The 21,499-nt window shown below is 43.9% G+C and overlaps 1 protein-coding gene across 2 annotated transcripts in view; it reads right to left on the bottom strand.

Moving 5' to 3' along the window:
* Positions 1-1,023: 1,023 nt before the first annotated feature.
* SLC30A10 (solute carrier family 30 member 10) overlaps positions 1,024-21,499 on the bottom strand; it is a 59,808-nt gene continuing 39,332 nt past the window's right edge. Inside the window, exons 1-4 of one of the 2 annotated variants that reach the window (XM_004699904.2) lie at positions 8,881-9,535; positions 8,158-8,235; positions 5,703-5,942; positions 1,024-2,844 (exon numbers count right to left, since the gene is read on the bottom strand). In XM_004699904.2, coding sequence (XP_004699961.1) covers positions 2,348-2,844; positions 5,703-5,942; positions 8,158-8,235; positions 8,881-9,520 — 1,455 coding nt within the window. In that variant the 5' untranslated portion in view covers positions 9,521-9,535 and the 3' untranslated portion in view covers positions 1,024-2,347. Of the gene's footprint in view, positions 2,845-5,702; positions 5,943-8,157; positions 8,236-8,880; positions 9,536-21,499 lie in introns of those variants that run through there. The other variant, XM_045298308.1, reaches the window with a different exon arrangement.

The following is a 21,499-nucleotide window of genomic DNA, read 5'->3' on the forward strand; positions in this document are numbered from 1 at the left end:
ATTTTAGAAAAAAAATTGGGGGGTGGGGGTGGGGGCGGGGGGATGCGATTCTAGAATTAACCTAAGCACACAAGAACACCACATGAAGTGGCAGTATTTTCCTAATTTCAGAGCAAAATGGAAACTGCTTTCTATCTACTGCTCACAGGTGCTACTGCCCTAAGGAATCAGGGCACTTCAAGGGGAATTAAGAAAACTTGTGCTTCCCACCCAATATAAAATATTGCACATAATCAGCCAGCTTGGACATTTTTAAATGTACTCAGACACACTGTCTTTTAAAAGATGTTATTTCACATTAAGATTACTCCACAATCTGGTACATTTGTTAAGTGGCAAGTGGGAGTTACTCTTCTGAGGTTAGATTTAATGACATTGGACATAAGTGGTTTCTATTTTACTATTTTTCACCCTTTTTCAGAAAAAATACTTTTGAGATTAATTAAAGAATACTATTTGTGTGCAAACTAATACATATTCCACTGTATGCTTTTACAAAAGGCAGATAGATGTGAAATCAAGTTAGAGTTTTAGACCTGAAAGTGAGAGAAAAATGTCTTCTTTGGCTCCAGGCAAGGCATCTCAAGAACACAACGCTTATGTGGCAGAATTTAGCCCACAGTGGTGTGTAGGCTAGAGAATACCCTGATTTGTATGTGTGTCTCTGCCAAAATCTACTTAAAAGCAGAAGCACCAGTTTCTACTCTACCCTTTAGAAACTAGAAAGTGTATATAACCTGGCTCAGTAAACTACTAGGGCTAACAACATCCATAGATGTTTTTCTAGTTACCTAATCCTGGGCCAATTGTCAAGGAGTAAAAAAAAGATATATCCTGTCTTACAGATCACAGCTGATAACTTATTCCAGCTGTAGAAATTTAAGACTACAAAGCATTTTAAATGATTATATTTGTGCATAAAAATCTATGGCATTTGTGCTTTAAAAAATTCAGGTGAACCTTCCCTTTTCAAGCTACCATTTCTGATGAATTCTAGACAGATTCTAAACAGGACTCGGTCTCCAACTTATAAGAGGTTTATTTTCAGTCCTCCTTGCAGCCCATCAAAGATAAAAGCACGCCTTTCCTCACATATTTAAACCTTAAAATATTGATGCCTGAAAAATTGATAAATACGTGGTAGATACTTCCCCAACATCAACGTATGTTGGAGTCTAAAGCAGATTCTAATTAATTTATTTTAAGTTGATAATATATACCCAAGACACAAAAGAAAATGTTAAGCTCTTCATAAAACATTAAAAGCAGCAATTAAATAAATTATAATCCCGCCTCCCCCTTGGACACTTTCCATCAAGTAGTTGGCAGCTATAATAAATACTTCTGAAATATTTTTAATTAAAGAAAGTGCAATCTAACTTATTCCTTTGGTATTAATGAATACTCAAGGTCATATATTCTTCTATCCCTTGAATATTCATTTTCTCTGTTAAATGCTATGTAATGTGACAGTATTAAAGAAGACTCAAAAGGAACAGACAAATAAATAACTCATTATTAGAGCAATAAATGAAAATGTCCCTAACTGGGCTGACTAAACACCGTAGGTAAGGACTTGTGTCGTCCCTAAGAAAGCATAAATACCTCCATGCTTCCAAGTGAAAAAGAAAAAATATATATTTTATATATTTAAATGTCTGAAACACCCTCTAGCTATAGTTTATTTCACAGCAGGAAGAAAACATGAGCTTTCTTTCCATCTCTCAATAGGAAGAGATGGTTAAAAAGTATTTGCACCCCAACAACCCCAAGCTCTCCTTCCTTGAAGGTCCTGTTTTAATAGGCATCCATTTTACATTTATTCAGAAATGGGTCAGAAGAAAAACAAAGAATTCAACAATAACAGGACTATCTAACTTTTCTGTTCTGTGATTGTCCATGGAAATGGGGGGAATTAGCTAGATATGTCTTCTCCCCCCCACCCAATGCACTTTGACTGGGACAGCAACAGAGAGCCAGTTAGAAGTTCTAATCCTCCAAAGAACGAGACAAAAGGACTTTGAATGCCGTGTCCACAATCTTTGGCTCTCAAGACTGTAGTGACGCTGGCGCATACAGTACTTCCGTTTGCTTTCAAAAATAAAAGTTCCGATTTAAACTGTTGCAGTGCAGCATGAGATGCCCAGAGTAAGGTAAAGGGATTGGCGGTCACATAAAAATTATCAGACATATTCCTCGAGAAGCCCCCACAGCCCACCCCTTACTGCACACACAGTGAGCCCACAGCGGTGAGTTTGGCCAGTACCGACAAACCAGAGCTCGTCTCCCAAGCCAAGCCGCTGGCCAAAGTGCCTTGAATACCCAGTCTGATGGTGTGGGCACCAGATTAAAAATGGGTGCTGTTTATATAACACTGCTCCTCCTGAGTGCTTTTGTGAGCTTTTCCATGGCAACTCAGACAGCCATCCGAAGACACGTCGATGACCACTTCCCTTAGGTCCCGTCTACTGAGGCCATCACTTTGGTATCCCTCCAGAGGCGGAGAGCCATTGTGCTCTGCGCTCCCATTGATGTGGGTCAGGGGCAGGGCCCCAGGGGGACAGCACAGCTGCTTTGCACAGCCCTTGGAGATGCAGGGAGAGTTGCAGAGCAAGAGCAAGTCCTGCTCTGGGGGCTCTTTCAGGTCCACATGTTCAAACTGAATGGTCACGTTGTGGATTCCCGCATTGTGGAAGATTTCTCGAATTTTCACACTGGCCTCCTGATAGCCCCTGTCCTTTTGATACTTGATATGCAGAGTGGCAATGATCTTTCCACTGATGAGTTCCCAGATATGCACTTCATGTATACTGCTAATCCCGGGCACGCTGGACAGCTTACTCGCTAGAACAGAGGAGAGCAAACAGAGCACAGGTGAGTCCTACAACTGGTCGTGGAACTATGGGAGAAGTCTGCCCCCTTAAACTTCCTCACCACAATAACTGTGTCACGCATTCTCTCACTTACTGCCATTGTGCCCATTGTGACTCAGAGAGACACTATAGAACAAGGAAGAACTGCCCCTGTGAGAATCAGAGACTGTACCTCTTTACAGGAGTAGAAAGCCCCATCTTTCTCCTGAGCTGGCTAGTGGTTTCAAACTGCTGATCTTGTAGTGAGTCAAACAACTTGTAACCATTACACCACCAGGGCTCCTACTGAAAATTACTGTTGCTGTTGTGTTAGTACCATCGAGTCGATTCCAACTCATAAGGGCCCTATAGAATAGCAAAGAATTGCCCCACCGCGTACTGTCATTACAGCCTCTCGGCTGTAATCGATTTGGAAGCCAACGGTCAGGCCTTTGCTCTGGAGCTGCTGGGACAGTTGAGTCTGCCGACCTCTCGGTTCACAGCTGAGTGCTTAACCACGGCCGCAGCAGGGCTTCTTTTAACTAAAAGTTACAGGTGGAAAAATGGCTTTCTCTTTATAGACACATTTGTCTTTCTCCTCTCTGACTTCTTGCACCACATATGTTCAGCACATAAAAGGTAATTCAAGAAAATACGATGATAATTATAAAAACAGTAGTACTAAAACCCAGAGTTGCTGAGTCTACAATAGAATAGATACTCTTTGGGGCTGCTGGTGAGAGAATATATCAGAATACCTTTTTTTTAAGGGGGTAATTTGGCCACATGGATCAAAATTTTTTAAATGTGGTCAGTAATTCTAGTACTAGCAATTTATTCTGAAGAAAATAACAATAAACATCCCAGACACCTATGTCCAAGAGTAGTTTGGGCAATTTTAAAAATGGAACTCATAAGGAAATATTTAAGTCAACTGAACATCAGAATACAGTAACAGTTATTAAAAAGGAAGTTGAAAGAGTATTTAAGGAATGTGGAAATGTACAAGGTAATTCAAAGTAAAAGTCCAAACTAAACTGTATATATGACATGATTCTATTTCTTATAGAACACCTAAGTATATGAATAAAAATATGAAGGGTATTCATTGCTGGTGGTAGAATTAATTATCCCTTAAGTTCTGCTTTACGCTCTTCTGGTTTTTTTCCATACCTTCTAAGATGCAGATGGATTTAAAGAGATGGTATTTAGTGATTATGAACAAAGACTGTGTAGACAGCTAGAGTTTGAATATCAGTTCAGTCATTCACTATTTACATGACCAATTGGGTAATTTACCCAGCCCCTCTGTGCCTCAATTTCCTAGTGATAATAATAGTACTATAAGATTACTTTAATATTTTAGTCACATAGAACAGTACCTAGCTCATGCTCGTATAGGTGACATAAAACTGTTGCAATTGTTATACTATATTTTCTTAATGTTTTAGAACATATTATTTTATTAAGAAACAACCTTTAACTCGACACTTTAGAGTGCATTGCTCTATGAAGACCTATTCTCCACTGCACAATATGTTGTTTTTAAGTTTTTCTGATGTATAACAGTGAAAGTGAACATCAAAAAATCCACTCAAGCCAATACAGATCCAAAATTGCTTTGTACATGTTGATCTTATTTCCCCAATTAGGAAAAAGTTCCTTGGGCAATAAAGGCAATGTGTTATCTCGATACCTCTCCTACCTCCCCACTAGCTTCTCTGGCTGCAACACTGCCTGAGCAATTAGTAGGCACACAGGAATTAGAGACTAATTATTTTAATTCTATGCAGAGAGTTAACGCCACACAATTGATTATCAGAGACAGTAAATTAACCAACACAGCTAGAGATTAAGCCAAAGGGGGAGCTAAAGCATCCAGAGTAAAACATCATAGCAGGATCAACAGCCATTGGGCAACAGCGTGGTGGGCTGGTACCCTGCCTGCTATTAAATGATGCAAAACTATAACCTTCATAAAAGAGCCACTCTGTAAATCAAGCCTTCAGTAGGTGAGGGTCTAACCAGGCCATTAGAATCTACTCAAGTATAATGTCAGGCATTTGTCCTAGAATATAGCGTTAATACTTTTGGTCTCAGATTTGGTCTGGACTCTTATTTCACTTTTGCTAGCTCACTATTGATGCCACAGTAGATATAGCAATATCAAATATGCATAAATAGTCAGAGGGTTTTTCCTATTAAAAACAAGGTAATTTCCATTTAGAAACACCAGAAATAAAGAAGGTATCCTTCAGTTTCTTGCTAAAATCTAATTAATGCCCACTTAGAAATTCTATCCAGTCTCTAATATGTGTACCCCCAAGTGTGCACACCTAAGGCAAAAATTGGACCTATTTAGGCAAATCAAAGAAGCAAATTGCACTGTTAAAGGAGAGTTATCTTAGTTTTAAAACTGTCCTTTTTTACTCTATTATGAGAGGCATACTGGCTTGTATGGCCATTAAAATCAGTTAACTAGAAAACATACATATATGATCAATATTTTTAGAATAAGGAGAATATAAAGTGAGATCTGGACAAAAGTGGCCTTGTTTGCATTAAAATTAACCCTTAAGAGAAAGGTAAACAGTAATGGGTGTTTTCCAAGTCATACATTTTCAAAATTTTAGTTGAGTCTGCAAATCATGAGTTGACAAAGACCTTTGGTTCTTAGAGCTGTGAGTCATCTTTCAAGCCTACAAAACTTATGATGAGATGTCCTAGCACCTCGTGATTTGAAGTATCTCAAAATACATAAATGAAGCATCATTCGGAAATAACACTAGGCCTTTGGTCTGAGCGACATGAAATCAGTAGCCATGTAGAAAAGAACCCGTTCTGACTTACTCAGCTCTTCCACGTCAACTCCTTTGGGGACCATCTGTAGCAAGATGGCTGCGGTTTCCTTGATGAGTGGAAAGGCTGATGACAAAATGATGATGACCATGACCACAGTCAGACTGGGGTCAATGTAGCACTGCCAGTTACAGGGGTCATTACGGTTCAGGGGAAGTGCATAGAATATCGTGGCTGTGATCACCACAACCACAGACCCCAGAGCATCTCCCATCACATGCAAAAGTACACCTGCCGGAAAGAAAGAACATGGCTAAAGCACAAATCCAAGTGGGATGCCACATGACCCTCATTGACTCATAATCGCATGTACATGTAGACCCGTTGCTATTTGTTTCCTGTTTGGGTAGGACAGTAGGATGGGTCAAAATGAAAAAATAATGGCAGCCACTTTTCTGAAGATCAAGGACAAAGTCGCCCTCTAAGATACTGAGGCTAGGAAGATATTGTCTAGGAAGACCTGAAGCTGGCAGACACCTTGAGGCAAGAGTGACTGCCATCTCACAGGGCCACTTCACTACCACCCACATTCTACCCTGAAGAACAGGGGGTGCAAATGTTCTCTCTCTTACAGACAAACACCTGTGTCTGCCTTGCTTTAAACATTTCTGAAGAGAAAAGGGAGCGCAGATTATTTTGAATCAGAAGCTGAGTCCCAGGAACAATAATATTTCTGCTGAATAGCATGTCGTTTGTACAATAAAATAAAATAAAACTTTTCTCTCTCATTCTGACTCATAGTGGCCCTATAGGACACGGTAGAACTGGCCCTGGGAGTTTCTGAGACTGTAACTCTTTAAAGGACTGGAAAGTTTTGTTTTTCTCCTGTGGAGCTGCTGGTAGTTTTGAACCGTTGACCTTGTATTTAGTAGCCCAACATGAAACCACTACACCACCAGAGCTCCTTATAAAAATTGTGAAAGACTGTATTTGAAAAAATAGTGTCTGAAGGAATAAATGACAAAGTAGAAAACATGTCCTCCCCCCCCCCCCAAAAAAAAATGGTTGCCATCAAGTCTATTGGGAATGAAGGCGATGATGGTTGTCATCAGTGCCACCGATCCGTTCCGACCCAGAGCAGCCCCAGGTACAACAGAACGAAAGCCTGCCCAGTCTTTGTTGAAACTCCCCAAGTCACTCAGGGGTCATTCTTAAGCACAGTCTGTGCCCCCAAAACTGGAAGAGCTCTTTGCCGAGAAAGCCATCTCTGACCTTGGCCAGCTGGCCCCGCCCATAAGTGCGGGTGAGGGAAGAATGTTGCTGGTTGTGGTCTCCACAAGCCCACGGTCCCTGTGGGCCCTGCCAGCAGAGGTGCAGTGGAACAAGTAAGTGGTCCTTCTGGCAGAAATAACCAAGGTGGGGAAGCCATAACCTTGGAGAGTGACTTGCCTACTATCCTCTTGCCTTTCTCTAATTCAATGTCCTATTGTTGCTTACAGGGCAATGAGATTTTGTACGAAGTGATATTAAAAAACACTTTGCAAACGAATAGTAGTAATGGTTGTTCAATCTGGCGACTGTAATTAATGTCACTGTATGGTAGACTTAAAAATGGTTTCTATGGCTAACTTTTTATTACATACAAGGGGACTTCTATGGAGATGGCAGAATATTCCATTCACTTTAATTCAACTTTTCCACTGACTTTTTGAAGCCCCCTCATATATTTACTACAATATCTTAAAATGAAATATTCAAAAGAGTGTCCAATTAAAATAGGCTGCATTTCCATTGGAAAGTGGATTGCTGGAGATGCAGTTAAAATTTAGCATCCTATCATTTGATCTCCCGTATGATCCACTTAAATTTGTTCTAGTTTTTAATATTTTCTGTTTCTTTTCTATTAAGGTTCTTATCTGTTGTGTTTTGTTACTTTTATTAATTTTGTTTGTTTTGTGTTCTAATGTTTTTCTGTATATGAAATCTAGTATAGGTAAATCTGTAGAGATAGTAACTGGATTAATAGTTTCTTGGGGGCACAGTAGGGGAGATTGGAAGGAAATGGGCTGATAACAATGAGCACAAGAATGAAGGTTCTAAAACTGATTGCAGTGGTGATTGTACAACTCTTCTTGGTGTGACTGAACTACTGATTTATATGATATTTGAATTACATGTCAATAAACTGTTGTATAAATAAATAAATAAACAAACAAACAAACAAAATAGGCCACATTTTATGTCAGGGGCCAAAACAAGCAGAGTAATACTGTGCCACTGATGTGTCAAACGCAGAGGAAGCCAGGATAAATCATTAGCAACTAGTTTCTCTTACAGAATCGATGCAGTGATTAGACTCAGCGACCAGGGTCAGAGTCCATGCCTGCAATCGACCTACTTTCAAACCCCAATTACCTGCCCTATGACACGTCAAACAAGCAGGAAGAGGACAGACAGCCAAGCGCACATGTACCGCAGATTTCAAATTAACCCCAAATCGCCCTACCTCTGATGTTCAGAGCTTCGGACTTTCTCTCCTTTTTCGATGTTTCCTCAGGTTCATTCGGGGTGTTTAGGGAATCACCTGCATTCAAAGAAGAAACCTTGTGTTGTGTATAAGTTCTACAAACAAAAAGAACCAGTGGACTCAAAATAAAGTTTTTGTTATTTTAAATTCCTACCAGCTCCTCAGAAAACCTTACTCACCCATATGCGCACACACAGCCCAGGACAACACCATTTTGGCCCTGAAATAAGCCTTGCGATCCTCCTCTGGACGTTATTTGCACTTCCAAGTTAAAACAAAGCGAGGGCAAGTGGGAACGTCCCACCCCAAAACTTAATTCCCAGAGGAGTGGAAGGATCATCAAAGCGAGAGGGTGAAAAGCCACCGTTAGATGGCATTTAACGGGGGCGAGGGCGGTTGGGGAGTCCTATCTGTTGCTCAGTAGAACTGACTGATATCCAAAAAGACCAAGGCTGTATCCCAGAGCATTGGGTGCTGTGGGGCATGGGGGGTGGAGAGGGGGGGTGGCAGAGAAGTGAGGGTCTAGGAGAGAAAGAGAGGACGCGTGAGAAATGTTGAAGTTAGCAAAAGAGAAGTGACAGGAACACCCAAGGAGATGCATTTATAAAAATAGCAGCAGATTTGGGAGCCAAGAAAGGTGTGCGGAGAGGGAGCCAGGGCGGATGGAGGCGAGCCGGACAAAGAGATGCAACCGAAAGGCACCTGCTACGTTTGAGAACACAGTCGCCCGTGCGGCCGCCTTCATTTCGCCCGGGGCGCCCCGGAGGGTCAGGGCCGAGTCTGTGCAGGGGGCCGATGGGGGGCCTGTCGGCCGCCAGCTCTCCTCGCCCAGCGGCCCCTCGAAAGCGCCGCCAGCCCCGCCTTGGGCCGCTGGCGGCAGCTCGGGCTGGCGGCGGCGGCGGCGGCGGCCCCCGCAGGAGAGGCAGGAGGAGCAGTCCTGGAAGATGAGCAGCCCCACCACGTTGACCGCCAGGCCCAGGGCGCCCACGATGAGCACCAGCTCGGGGTCGTCGATGCGCTCGGGCCGGGCCAGGCGCAGGATGGCCTCCACGAAGATGGTGAAGCAGAGCGCCGTGAGGAAGACGGCGTTGCTCAGCGCGCCCACCACCTCGGCGCGGCTGTAGCCGTAGGTGGCCCGCGCGCTCCGGCCGCGGCGCCGCGCGATGTAGCCGGCGCTCAGCCCCACGCACAGCGAGATCAGGTCCGAGAGCATGTTGAACGAGTCGGAGAGCAGCGCGATAGAATTGCCCAGGTAGCCCGAGACCAGCTCCGCCACGAAGAAGCCGACGGTGAGCACCAGCATGAAGAGCAGCCGGCACGTCTTGCCCGAGTAGCGGCCCATCTCGGCTCCGGCCTGGGCGCGCCGTGCGGAGGGCCGGGCCGGGGGCGCAGCGCGCGCCGCCGCCGCCGCCACCAGTGGGGTCCCCGCGCCCGGGGTCTGAGTCCGCGCTGGCGATCGCCGGGCTCAGGTGGCGGCCCTGCCTTGGGGCTTTTTATAAAGCGGAGGCAAAGCGCCTCCAGGCTGCATGTCCAGAGTCTAAAGGAGTGGCGGGGAAGGCGGCGGTATCTGGAAAGATCTTGGGCCGCCTGCCCCAGAGGCCTCTTCCCCTCTGGGGCCTGACTTGGCAGGTGGCCAGGGGCCAGTGTCTCTCCCAGGGCAGAACGGCGCTGCCAGGGGATCGGCAGGGAAGAGAGGTGGGTCCTCACAGTAGTGGGTTTCACCCAGTGGCGTCACGTCTCCGGTCCGTCTGGATCCCCAGTGCCCTGACGATTGATTGATTCTCCGTGATAAGAACATTATGGCTGTGGGGTGTGTTCTTCCAGGCGCACAAGGCTGCCTTCACGTACGAGTCCAGAAGCTGCACGCATTACAGGTCCCATAAGAACCTATTAAGTCTCAGAAGTAGCCTCCGCTTGGCAGCTGAAGTACAAACCCAACTGATCTGCCCTTCATCACATTCCTTGTAGTCCACTTCATTACGTTTGAGTTACACTGTCACCTAGGCTGCCACTTCTATCATCACACATCATTGGCCTATTCCATGACCTCTTCTTATCAAGCCTTCCTAAAAGTCACATTTTAGTCACTGTTATGCCCTAATGGCGCAGTCTCTGGTCCCTCTTTCTCCCTTACCGACCTTTCACCTCAAAATCTCTCCCTGAGGGGGACTGCAGGCAACCCGCCAGGAGCCCACTCAAAACTCAAACTCACTGCCTTCCAGTCGATGCCTACTCATAGCAACCCCGTAGAGCAAGACAGACTGCCCTTGGGAGTTTCCGAGTTGTTACCGGCAGAGAAAGTCCGGTCTTTCTCTCACTGAGCTGCTGGTGGTTTTCAACTGCTAACCATGCAGTTAACAGCGCAGCACGCGTAACCACTATGCCACGAGGGCATTTGTAAGTCTGCCACTTCCGACCAGTATTAAGAAGTGCAGTTTCTCCTTGGTCGTAACAAGTCTCCAAGCCACCAAAGAAACCAAGGCGGGCCTCCTCTGTCAACTTGTCTCCTTTGCATTGGAGAGAATATTACACCCACCCCCATGTGTCCCTGACTGCAGGACCTGACACTAGTTCAATGACTGACCTACATAAGGTTTCTTCCAGATAAAACCTCCCCTGTTGACAATAGGCTTTGTTCCAAGTGAAAATTATTTACCGCTCTCTCCGGGAGTGCTAGGGAAGCCTGTGTAATAGGATCACTGGAAGAAGCCTTCCTGCTGGTTAGTTCTCGGGAGTGAGAGTGAGCCCTTGCAGGTGTCTTTACTGCTTTGTTTTGTTTTCCTTCCCAAAGATTTGAAGACAGAGTCTGGTATTCGCTGTCCTTCCCTCCCCCATCCCTAGCCCTTGAACTTTAACCATTCCTGAAAAAAAACAAAAAACCACACATCTGTTATTTGGATTGGAAATGAATGAAAATGTCTCAGACAAACAAAAGGCTACGGGTTGAGTTAGGAAAACATGCTGACCCTAACCCCACTGCCTTGGCTCAATAGGTGATGGCCTTTTGTTGTCTTTTAATGGTCTCTGAGGCCCTGGAGGGCAGTGGGTTTTGCATTGGGCTGTTAACCACAAGGTCAGCTGTTGTTCTGAAAGAGAAAGATGAGGCTTTCTACTCCCGTAAGGATTTACACTCTGAGAAACCCACAGCTGTAGTTCTAGTCTGTCCTGTGGGGTTACTGTGAGCCAGAATCAACTCAACAGCAGCAGGAGGCTCCCTACCTTGCAAAGAATCCTGGCTCTAAGTTTTCCACCTTCATCTGAAGAGCTTCCAAACTCAGCATGCCCTTCCTACCTCCAAGAAAAAAAAATTTAAATCCCTACACTGAGAAAGTGAGGAAATTAATCATTTTAAATGTTCTGTAAAAATTATGAATAATTTAAGAGTGAAAAAATAGATAAACCCCAAAACAAAACTTTACTGCCTTTGAGTCACTTCTGACTTTCCCCATAGGAAAGAGCACAACGGCCGCTGTGGATTTCCAAGACTGAGACTCTTTACGGAGCAGAAAGCCTTCTCTTTCTCTTCAGGAGCAGCTAGCTGGTGGTTTCAAACAAGCCCAGTGTGAGGAATCATTTAAGAGTGAAGAAAATTATAAGGTGATCTAATGTTTGCAATGGTATGAAGTTGGTAGAGTTCCTTAACTATCTAGACCTGTTTTCACTACTGTAGAATGGCAGCAATAACGGTCCCTCCTTGTTTAGTTATGAGAATCATTGTGTTAATGTGTGTTAAGGGCTTATAATAGCAAGTCTGGCCCATAGGACTCAAAAAATATTCATTTGAAGGTCCCTGGCTAGTGCAAACTTCTTGCTCTTGACTAGATCACTATGAGTTGGAATCAGCTTGACCATAGTGAAGTTTTTTTGGCTGAGACTGACCTAAAGGTTGGTGGTTCAAACCCACTCACTGATACGAAGAAAAGCCTGATGAGCTGCTTCTGTAAGGTTACAGCCAAGAAACCCTATGGAGCTATTTTAGTGTATAACATATGGGATGGCCATGAGTACAAATTGACTTTGAAAACAATGGGGTTTTAATATTGCTGTTATCAATATAGCATATAATTTGCAAGTTAATATTGAATAACAAAGACATACTGTAAGGTAAACCACAGTAGTACACTCTTAACAATCTCTGGCTTATGTTAGCTCCAGACTAGAACCTCCCCCAAACATTTAACATATGACCCAGAACAGAGCAGGCCTGTACTGGTTACGAATGGAGTTCTAGTAGTGTATTGGTTGCATGTTGGGCTGCAATCTGCATGGTCAGCAGTTCAAAAACACCAGCAGCTCCATGGGAAAAAGACTGGGCTTTCTAGTCCTGTCAACCATTACAATCAGAAACCCCCAGGGTTTGCTATGAGTCATTCTTGACTCAATGGCAGTGGGGCATAGTGGTTACACAACAGGCTGCTAACCACAACATCAGCAGCTCGAAACCACAAGCCGGTCAGAGGGAGAAAGAGAAAGCTTTCTACTCCCACAATGAGTTACAGTAGGAGATGAAACATACAACTTTCCTCTAGTTTTTAAATGCTTCCTCCCCCCACTATCATGATCCCAATTCTACCTTACAAATCTGGCTAAACCAGAGGATGTACATTGGTACAGATTGGAACTGGAAACACAGGGAATCCAGGACAGATGACCCCTTCAGGACCAGTGGTGAGAGGGGTGATACCTGAAGGGTGGAAGGAAGGTGGGGTAGAAAGGGGGAACAGATTACAAGGATCTACATATAACCTTCTCCCTGGGGGATGGACAACAGAAAAGTGGGTGAAGGGAGATGTTGGACAGTGTAAGATATGACAAAATAATAATAATTTATATATTATCAAGAGTTGGTGAGGGAGCGGAGCAGGGAGGGAGGGGGAAATGAGGAGCTGATATTAAGGGCTCAAGTAGAAAGCACATGTTTTGAGAATGATGATGACAACAAATGTACAAATATGTGTGACATAATGGATGGATAGATTGTGATAAGAATTGTACAAGTCCCCAATAAAATGATTTTTTAAAAAGAGTTACAGTAGGAAACCCACAGGGGCAATTCTACCCTGCCCTGTAGGGTCGCTGTGAGTCAGAATCAACTTGCTGGCAGTAAGTGAGTGTGTTACTCACTCCTCAGGGCTATAAAGTATTCCTGTTGATTGCGTTTCTTAGTCATTCACAATTTAAAGAAAACAGCTGCCATCAGCAGAAGTACAGCCCTTGTGCCTAATGCCTACTTGTTCTCCCAGCCAGCGAGAGATAACAAGAATTATGTCTGACAAATCCAGTAGCCAAGGAAGCACTTTAAGAAGGGGGTTATGAGTGTTTGAACCCCACAGCCTCAGACCGAGTTTCTGAATTTTGCAAAAGGTTAGAAGAGGATTTCCCAATAAACAACATAAGCACTGGCTTACTTGTGCTTACTTACTAATTTGAGCCAGGGTGGTGTAGTGGGTTAGGTGTTGGGCAGCTGTCAGGTCAGCCTCTTCCCATGGGAGAAAGATGAGGCTTTCTACTCCCTGCAAGAGTAGTCTCAGAAATCCTCAGGGGCATTCTACCTGCCTATTGGGTCACGAGGAGTCAGAATGCACTGGACGGCCGTCCATTTCCATTCTCTTGTTTTCACTTCTTAATCTGTAGTGAAGGCACCAAATCCTTCCATGCTTTTCACCATGCTTACCTTGCTTACTGGGTACTTCAGCCCCGTCAGGAACTGTACATTTTAAGAAGGTTTTAGTCTGGGGAAGATGCTGTGGAGTTGGAAAAGAGAACCTTTGATGTGGTGGAAAAAAATGTGAAATCTTTCACTACAGATAACTAAGTAAGCACACATAAATCCATGCTTACTTTGCTTATTGGGAAGCCCAACCCTACAAAGGATTGGGTTGGTAGATGGTATTAACAAATTTTACTTGAACAAAATATTTTGACTAACAATAATAATATGCTCACATTCTGTATTTTTACACAAATAATGTACACGTTATATAGCTTTTGGGGTGTGCAACCCCTTCGCCCACCAATTTATTATGCATCCTGTATCAGAATATGTAAAAATATTATTATGTTCTTGTGGTTGTGCGCGGCTTTCAAATTAGTCCCACCTCATGGCAATTCGTATCGTAGGTTCCTGAGTAGAACGGATCTGTGGGGGTTTCTCAAGTACAGACTTTCAGGAAGCAGTTTACGAGGTCTTGCTTCCATAGAATTGCTGGGCAGGTTTGAAAACACCAACCTTTAGGTTAGCAGTCCATAGAAAACCACAAGTGCCCCCCAGGTTAAATAAAACAAGGCTTTGTGTGTGTGCGTGTGTGTGCGCGTGTGTATTTTTTCATACCTTGACCAGAATATAGGCTGCATGTTATAGTTTACAATGTTATGAGGTTTTTATAGTTTGTGTTTATTGAACTTTTACCTCTGCCCAAGTGGAGCCCTGGTGGCTGAGATATGACTCTTCCAGCCATAACTCCGTATGTGATGGGTTGTAGTTTCAGACTCTGCCTGTGCCCACGATCCCGTTTTGCAGGGTGTTCTCTGCTACAGGATTAGGGTGGGAGGTAGCTTTAGACGCTGCTAGAGGGTGTGACTGACGTCACCACCCTTTGCTTCCTTGGAGGTCTGGTCTGCTAAAAGACGAAACCCAGCCTCCATCAGAGCCGTTCCTCTGCATACAAGGGCCGTTTCAGACAGAGAGAGAAAGCCCAGGGCCATCAGAAGAGCACGTTCCAGATCTGTCTGAAGGGGCGGAGGCCGAGACCAGAGGCACCAGAGACTGTGGCACGTGGACTATGGGCCAGAGCAAGAGGAGCAGCGCCGAGACTGTGGGACCGTGAAACTGAGAGACAGGCGCCTTCCTGGCCCATGGAGGCAGAGGCCAAGAAACTTCTTGGTTGAGAGGCTAGGACCAGAAAGAACTTGGTTGCTGGCTGAAGACAGGTGCACTATAGGCCAATGACTGTATCCTTACTGTTTACTCATCCTTATTTGTGATAACCTAGTAACTTCCCAATAAACTCCCATGATCGTGAGTCTGGTCTGTGAGTTCTGTGTGGCCAGTTCAGCAAATCATCAAATCCAGCACAGAAGCAGAGAGTCGTGGTCGGAACGGTTGGTGTCAGGTAGGTGAAGAAGGCTGGTGTGTGGCAGTGTGACTGACTCCCGCCTCATGGCAGTAGAAAGCCAAAACTCACTGCCATCGAGTCATGTGTGACTCATCGTGACTCTCTAGGACGGGGTAGAAGCACCCCTGTGTGTTTCTGAGACTGTACCTCTTCATAGGAGCAGAAAGCCTCGTCTTTCTCCCAGGGAGCTGCTGCTGGTTTCCAACTGCTAGCCTCAGAGCTAGCAGCTTACAATGTCACCCACTAGGCCACCAGGGCTCCATGAAAGCCAAAGGAGGTCAGACAGGGCCTCATATGCTGTTTATTGTCACGGTGCTGTGACTTCAAAGTCAGCAATTCAAAACCACCAGCTGCTCCTTCAGAGAAAGATGAGGCTTTCTACTCCCCTGAGCACTTCTTTCCCAGAAACCCACAGGGCAGGCCTGCTTTCCCCTGCAGTCTCCAGGAGTCAGAGTTGACGCCATGGCAGTGAGTCTATTGCGTTGACCTCTGCCCGGCCCTGTGCTGAGTATTTCCTAGACATTGTCTCATTTCATTTTTGCAATAGCCCTATAAAATGCTATATTATAGATGAAGAACCTGGCATTAGAAGGTTTTTAAGTAACCTCTCTCACAATCTGTAACTGATAGAACCTGACCTATCCATTAAACTCCAGAACTTAAATTCCACCCACATTATGTTAATTGGATCGTTTTTAACATTTTTTCCCTTCTGAACAGGAAGAGAAATTAGTTTGTCTTTTCTTTGTGCAAACTATTATATGCTGCAACTCATAATTTCAGAGATTATGACACTGCATGTCATTTACAAACTTTTCATTGTGGATTCGGTGAAGGTTTACAGTGAGTCATCAGCTTTACACTCCATAGTTCATCCGCATTTTGCTTCATCTCATTCATTATACAGGTCTCAATGCAGCAGCACTCACCCCACTATCGCCAGTGTTTCTTGTTTCCATTTCTCCTTCTTCCGTGACACTTCTGAACTTTATCCTTGGGCAAATGGTTTCCCTGGATCTTAAATGGCTGCTTACACCACTCGTGTTATTGTTTCCCTCATAGAACTGTTCATTGTTTGACTGAAAATTGAGCTATGGGGTTAAATTCAACTCCAAATCTGAATGGGTGAGTTAAGGTCATCATCTTGGGGCTTCCCCCAGTCTATCTAACCAGTAAGCATGGTCTCTTTTACGATTTTGAATTTTGTTCCACATTTTCCTCCAACACAGGGGCTTCTAATGTGATCCTTTTCAGAGCAGAAGGTACTTGTAGTAGGGCACCATCTAGTTCTTCAGGTCTTAGGGTTGTGGAGGCTTATATTTGTATGGTCTATTAGTCCATTGGATAAAAATTCTTTCTCCACTGGTATTTGATCCAGAAATCAGCAAACCTTTTTTTTTTTTGCAAGAAATTGTAAACACAATTGTTTGGGTTTTTATATTTTATTTTTATTGACAAAAGAATATATTTCCAGAACCTATATAGAGAGAACGTAGAATAAGGGTTCCAGGGGGGTACAGTGGGGATCGAGAGGAGCTGATTTCAAGGAATTCAAGAAGGAAGAGAATATTTTGAAACCTATTGTGGTAGCAATTGTACAATACTGCTTGATGTGATTGAACTATGGAATGAAAAGATATCTGTATTAGCTCCCAATAAAATTTGGGGGGGGTGTATATATTTGCTTCAGCAAAAAGAAAGGTCATTGTGCCCAATGAAATGGATTAATTCCCCCAGAGCAATATCCTCCAGATGATAAGCATCTTCAAAAATGGACACTTGCCACAATTTAGCCCAACTCCCAGCACACAGAGCTGGATATATGATGACTTTTCAGAACCACTTCTCCAAGTAGTTGAACTTGATTTTTTTACCCCTCAACATATTTCAGAAGATAATAAAATTGAGAGATTATAGGCTTGCAGTGAGCACTTTTTCCCCTCCATAATAAAGGCATGAGATATGGGAGGTGGGGGAAACAAGATAAAAGTCAGGGTGCCGTATAGCACTGATGAAACACATAACTTTCCTTCAGTTCTTTAGTGCTTCCTTTCCCCCACTGTCATGACCTCAATTCTACCTTTCAAAGAGGATTAGACCAGAGCATGCACAGAGCAGAGCCTGCAACACAGGGAATCCAGGATAGATCAACACCCCCACCCCGGGGCCAACAATGAGAGTAGAGATACCAGTAGGATTAGGGGAGGGTGGGAGGAGAAAGGGGAAATTGATCACAAGGATCAATTTAGAACCCCCTCCCTGGGGGACTAATAACAGAAAAGTGGGTAAGGGGCTACAGAGGACGATGTAAGATCTGGAAATAATCTATAACTTATCAAGCGTTGTGAGGGTGGGCGGGTGGGGGAGGGTGGGGGAAGAAATGGGGAGCTGATATTGGGCTCAAGTGGGAAGAGAATGCTTTGAAAATGATGATGACAGCATATGTGCAAATGCGCTAGACACATTGGAGGAAAGTATGGATTGTGATGAGATGTAAGAGGCCCAGGGCTGGGGAGTAACTGGCTATCCGGCCACAGGTGCTAGAGATGGGGCATGAAGCTGTTGGGGTCGGAAAGGAGAACACTCAGCTCTTCTGTCAATTGCAGCCCAACAAAAAGGAGGTGCCTCTCAAATGAAATCACAACTATACATCATCCTGCCTACTTTCGTACCTAACAGTATCCCCATGCTTCTCCCAAATACTCCTGTTCTTGCAACCAAATAGTGCATAAAGACTTAATGGCTATCCCAGCACCAGAAGTAGCCTAGGAAAAGGTAACAGTGCCATCACGAGGCACTGACCGACCCTGGTGGCACTGTCAGAGAGGTGGCACTCAAATGATTTCCTGCAAATTTTCTTGTGTAGTGCTTCAGCATGAATTTATTATTCTTTTATTTAAAAATCTCTGTAGTTAGTTGTAAAAGCAAACACATTTTTTCGGGAGCCCAGCTTAACCACCCAAACCAAACTCGCTTCCGTCGAGTCCTTTCCATCTGGTAGCAACCCTATAGGATAGGGAAGAACCACCCCGCAGGGTCTCCAAGGCTGGAAACCTTCACAAGAACTCCCTTGGGGTTGCTAGTGGGTTTGAACCAGCAAACTTGATGAACAGCTGAGTGCTTTAACCCCTGTGCTGTCAGGGTTCCGCAAACGCAGCTTCCATGAATCAGTGCACCTGGAGGGCTGAAAACCTCTCTGCTGATTTAGTCTTTGAACCTGACAATGTGATCTTTGCTGCTGAATGTTTGCTGTTAGAGCTACGGGATGACATCCAAATTTGTGACTCGGCTTCAGGGTTCGTGGAAACTGAGCCCCAAAGGAGATAACCTGAGATACCAAAAGAGCACCTCCGTTGTCTTGAAAACTGGAAAACATTGGCAGCAGGACTAAGGCTGCACGAAACCACTGATGCCGAAATTATTGCTTTGATTGAGAGGAGAAAGTGGAGGAGTGTCTCGCACACATTGTTTGATATCACACTGTTTCCTGCCAAGCAGAATCTGGCATTGCATGGCCGCCCGGGAGAGGAATTGTCATGGAATAAAAGGAACTCCTCTTGAGAAGGTTAAGTTGCTATCACGGTGTGCACCAGCACTGAAAGAGCACCTAATAAGATGAAAGTGGAGCCCATGTAAAGAGCCATTTGCAATCTACCCTGGTGGCATACTCATTCCACATTGGTGTGCTAACCACATGGTCCGGGATTCTGAACTACCAGCCACTCCTTGGGAGAAAGATGGGCCTTTCCACGTCTGTAAAGGGTTACAGTCTTGGAAACTGTCACTATGCATCAGCATTGACTCTCGATGGCAGTGAGTTTTGTTGATGGCATAGCAAAAGGCCTTCCTGTCTTGTGATAATATCAGTTGAAAGAGAGTTGGTAAAAGGCATTGCTTTTGGTCATCTGAGTGCCGACTTCACATAGTTGAAGGCTAGAAAAAGTGTGGCTTATTAGAGAAGCTGAAATGCTTATGTGTTTGGTGCTGTTTATTTTTATATGATTTCACTTGTAAACCTATTTACATGTGCCATTTGCCTACAAGTCCTACATGATCTTGGCCATGATTAATTATGCAGACTGCAGGGCAGTGGCTTGTTTACTGTGGCTCTTCTAGCAAAGCCTCTAACTCCCACCCAATGACTTTCCCCTGCGTGCATCTGGAAAGGTGAAGGAAGATACTGACCGGATTCACGTGTGAGTAATTTCTCATAAGATTCCCTAGAGTGGCATCCTACTGTGTATAAAATAAAACCCTCTGAGAAGCAAGAGGAAGGATCTTATTACCAGCAAAAGCCAGGACTGGAGTGTGCCCTCTGGACCCAAGATCCCTGGGCAGTGACCCTTCCGGATCCAGATAACAGCTATCCCACCAGAAGAGCTGTAGCAGAACAAGGAACAGCGTGATGTCTGTTGCAACCTATTGAGCAAGTTGAGTGTGTTTGTGCAGGAGGTTGCCTTGCAGAGTGAGCTGCTTCTGAGCATTTAATGGGGGGATTTGGACTTGCGGACCCATGGAAGTAGAGCTCAGTACCTTTGGGCTGAGGCCAAGTGGAATGGGGTGTTTCTGAGCACTTAATTCAGGAAGTTGGAGTTACTGACCCACAAATTTGCACTAAATGCCTTTGGGTTGAGGCTTACAGCAGAGTGGTGTGCCCCTTTGGACATTTATTAGCAGGCTTGACAGAACTTTGTAACCTATACTGATAAACAACTCGATCCTGAGCAAGTCTCACTGGCACTACAACTTGGTGACTCCCTTAATAAATCCTATGATCCTAAATTTTGTCTGGGAGTTCTGTGTAGCTATCACAATGGATATTAGAATCTAGAGATGAATTACAGAACATTAATTAAATAACTATATAAGCCTAACCCATTAATAGAGCCCTGGTGACATACTGGGTTACACATTGCACTGCAAACCATAAAGTTAGAAGTTCAAAAACAGCAGCCACTCTGTGGGGAAAAGATGAGATTTTCTACGCCTGAAGAGAGTTACAGTCTCAGAAACACATGGGGGCCATTCTAGTCTGTCCTAGAGGGTCACTTTGAGTCAGAACATTGACTCAATAGCAGTGATAGCCCATTAATATATCTCATGTAACAGTTTAATGTAAAAATGAGCTGGATTGTGATACAGTTCTTAACGACCAACTTGAAATTCTATTATTTTCTTAATAAATTCTCACTGTAATTGTATGAAACTTTGTAAATGTATGTGTATGATATTATAAGGAGTCCCTGTGGTGACTATCAAGTGAGCATGGGACCATTAACCACAAGGTTGGTGGTTCACATCCACCAGTTGTTTGGCAGGAGAAAGATGAGCTTGTATGCTCCCATAAGGATTTAGACAGCCTTGAAAATTCTATTTAGCACAACTATGACTCAGATATGATTCAGTGGTAGTGATTTTTAGGTGATGAATATGATATTATGATTAAATTTTAATTTTGCTAATTGCTTATGTCCCTACTGTTGTCATTCCACCCATCTATATCTATGAGTTACAATTTATAAGTAACATTATTAAGCATTTACTAATGAATATCAAGGATTATAGCCATCATTTTGGATTAAACTAAATGTAAAGAAAACAAAAATCTTCAGAAATATATAGCATCCTTATCAGCAAAGAAAAAGTGAAGTTGTCAAAGATTCTATTTTACTTAGATCCATAGTCATGAAAGCAGAGTTGAGAAATGGAACAACGTTTTGCATTAAGTAAATCTGTGGTACAAGACTAATTTAAAGTGTCAAATAGCAAAGATGTCATTTTGAGGACTGAGGTACACCTGACCCAAGCCAAAGTGTTTCACTCACCTCATATGTATGCGAAATTTGGACAATGAATAAGGAATAGCAGAGAAAATTGATACATTTGAATTATGGTACTGGCAAAAAATATTGGAATTACATGGATTGCTAGAAGAACAAACAAATCTGTCTTGGAAGAAGTGCTCAGCCAGAATGCTCCTTAGAAGCAATATGACGAGACTAGGTTTCACATACCTTGAACATGTTATCAAGAGAAACCAGTCCCCAGAAAAGGCCATCACACTTGGAAAAGCAGAGGGTCAGCTACAGGGAAGGCCTCAAGGAGATGGACGGACACCGTGACTGCAGCAACAGGCCCAAGCATAAGAACACTTGTGATAATGGCACAAGACTAGTCAGGGTGCCGTTCTATTGTACACAGAGTCT

The sequence above is a fragment of the Echinops telfairi genome, unplaced genomic scaffold (genome assembly GCF_000313985.2).
Source record: "Echinops telfairi isolate 266 unplaced genomic scaffold, ASM31398v2 ScPeMD7_7424;HRSCAF=8462, whole genome shotgun sequence".
Lineage (NCBI taxonomy): Eukaryota > Metazoa > Chordata > Mammalia > Afrosoricida > Tenrecidae > Echinops > Echinops telfairi.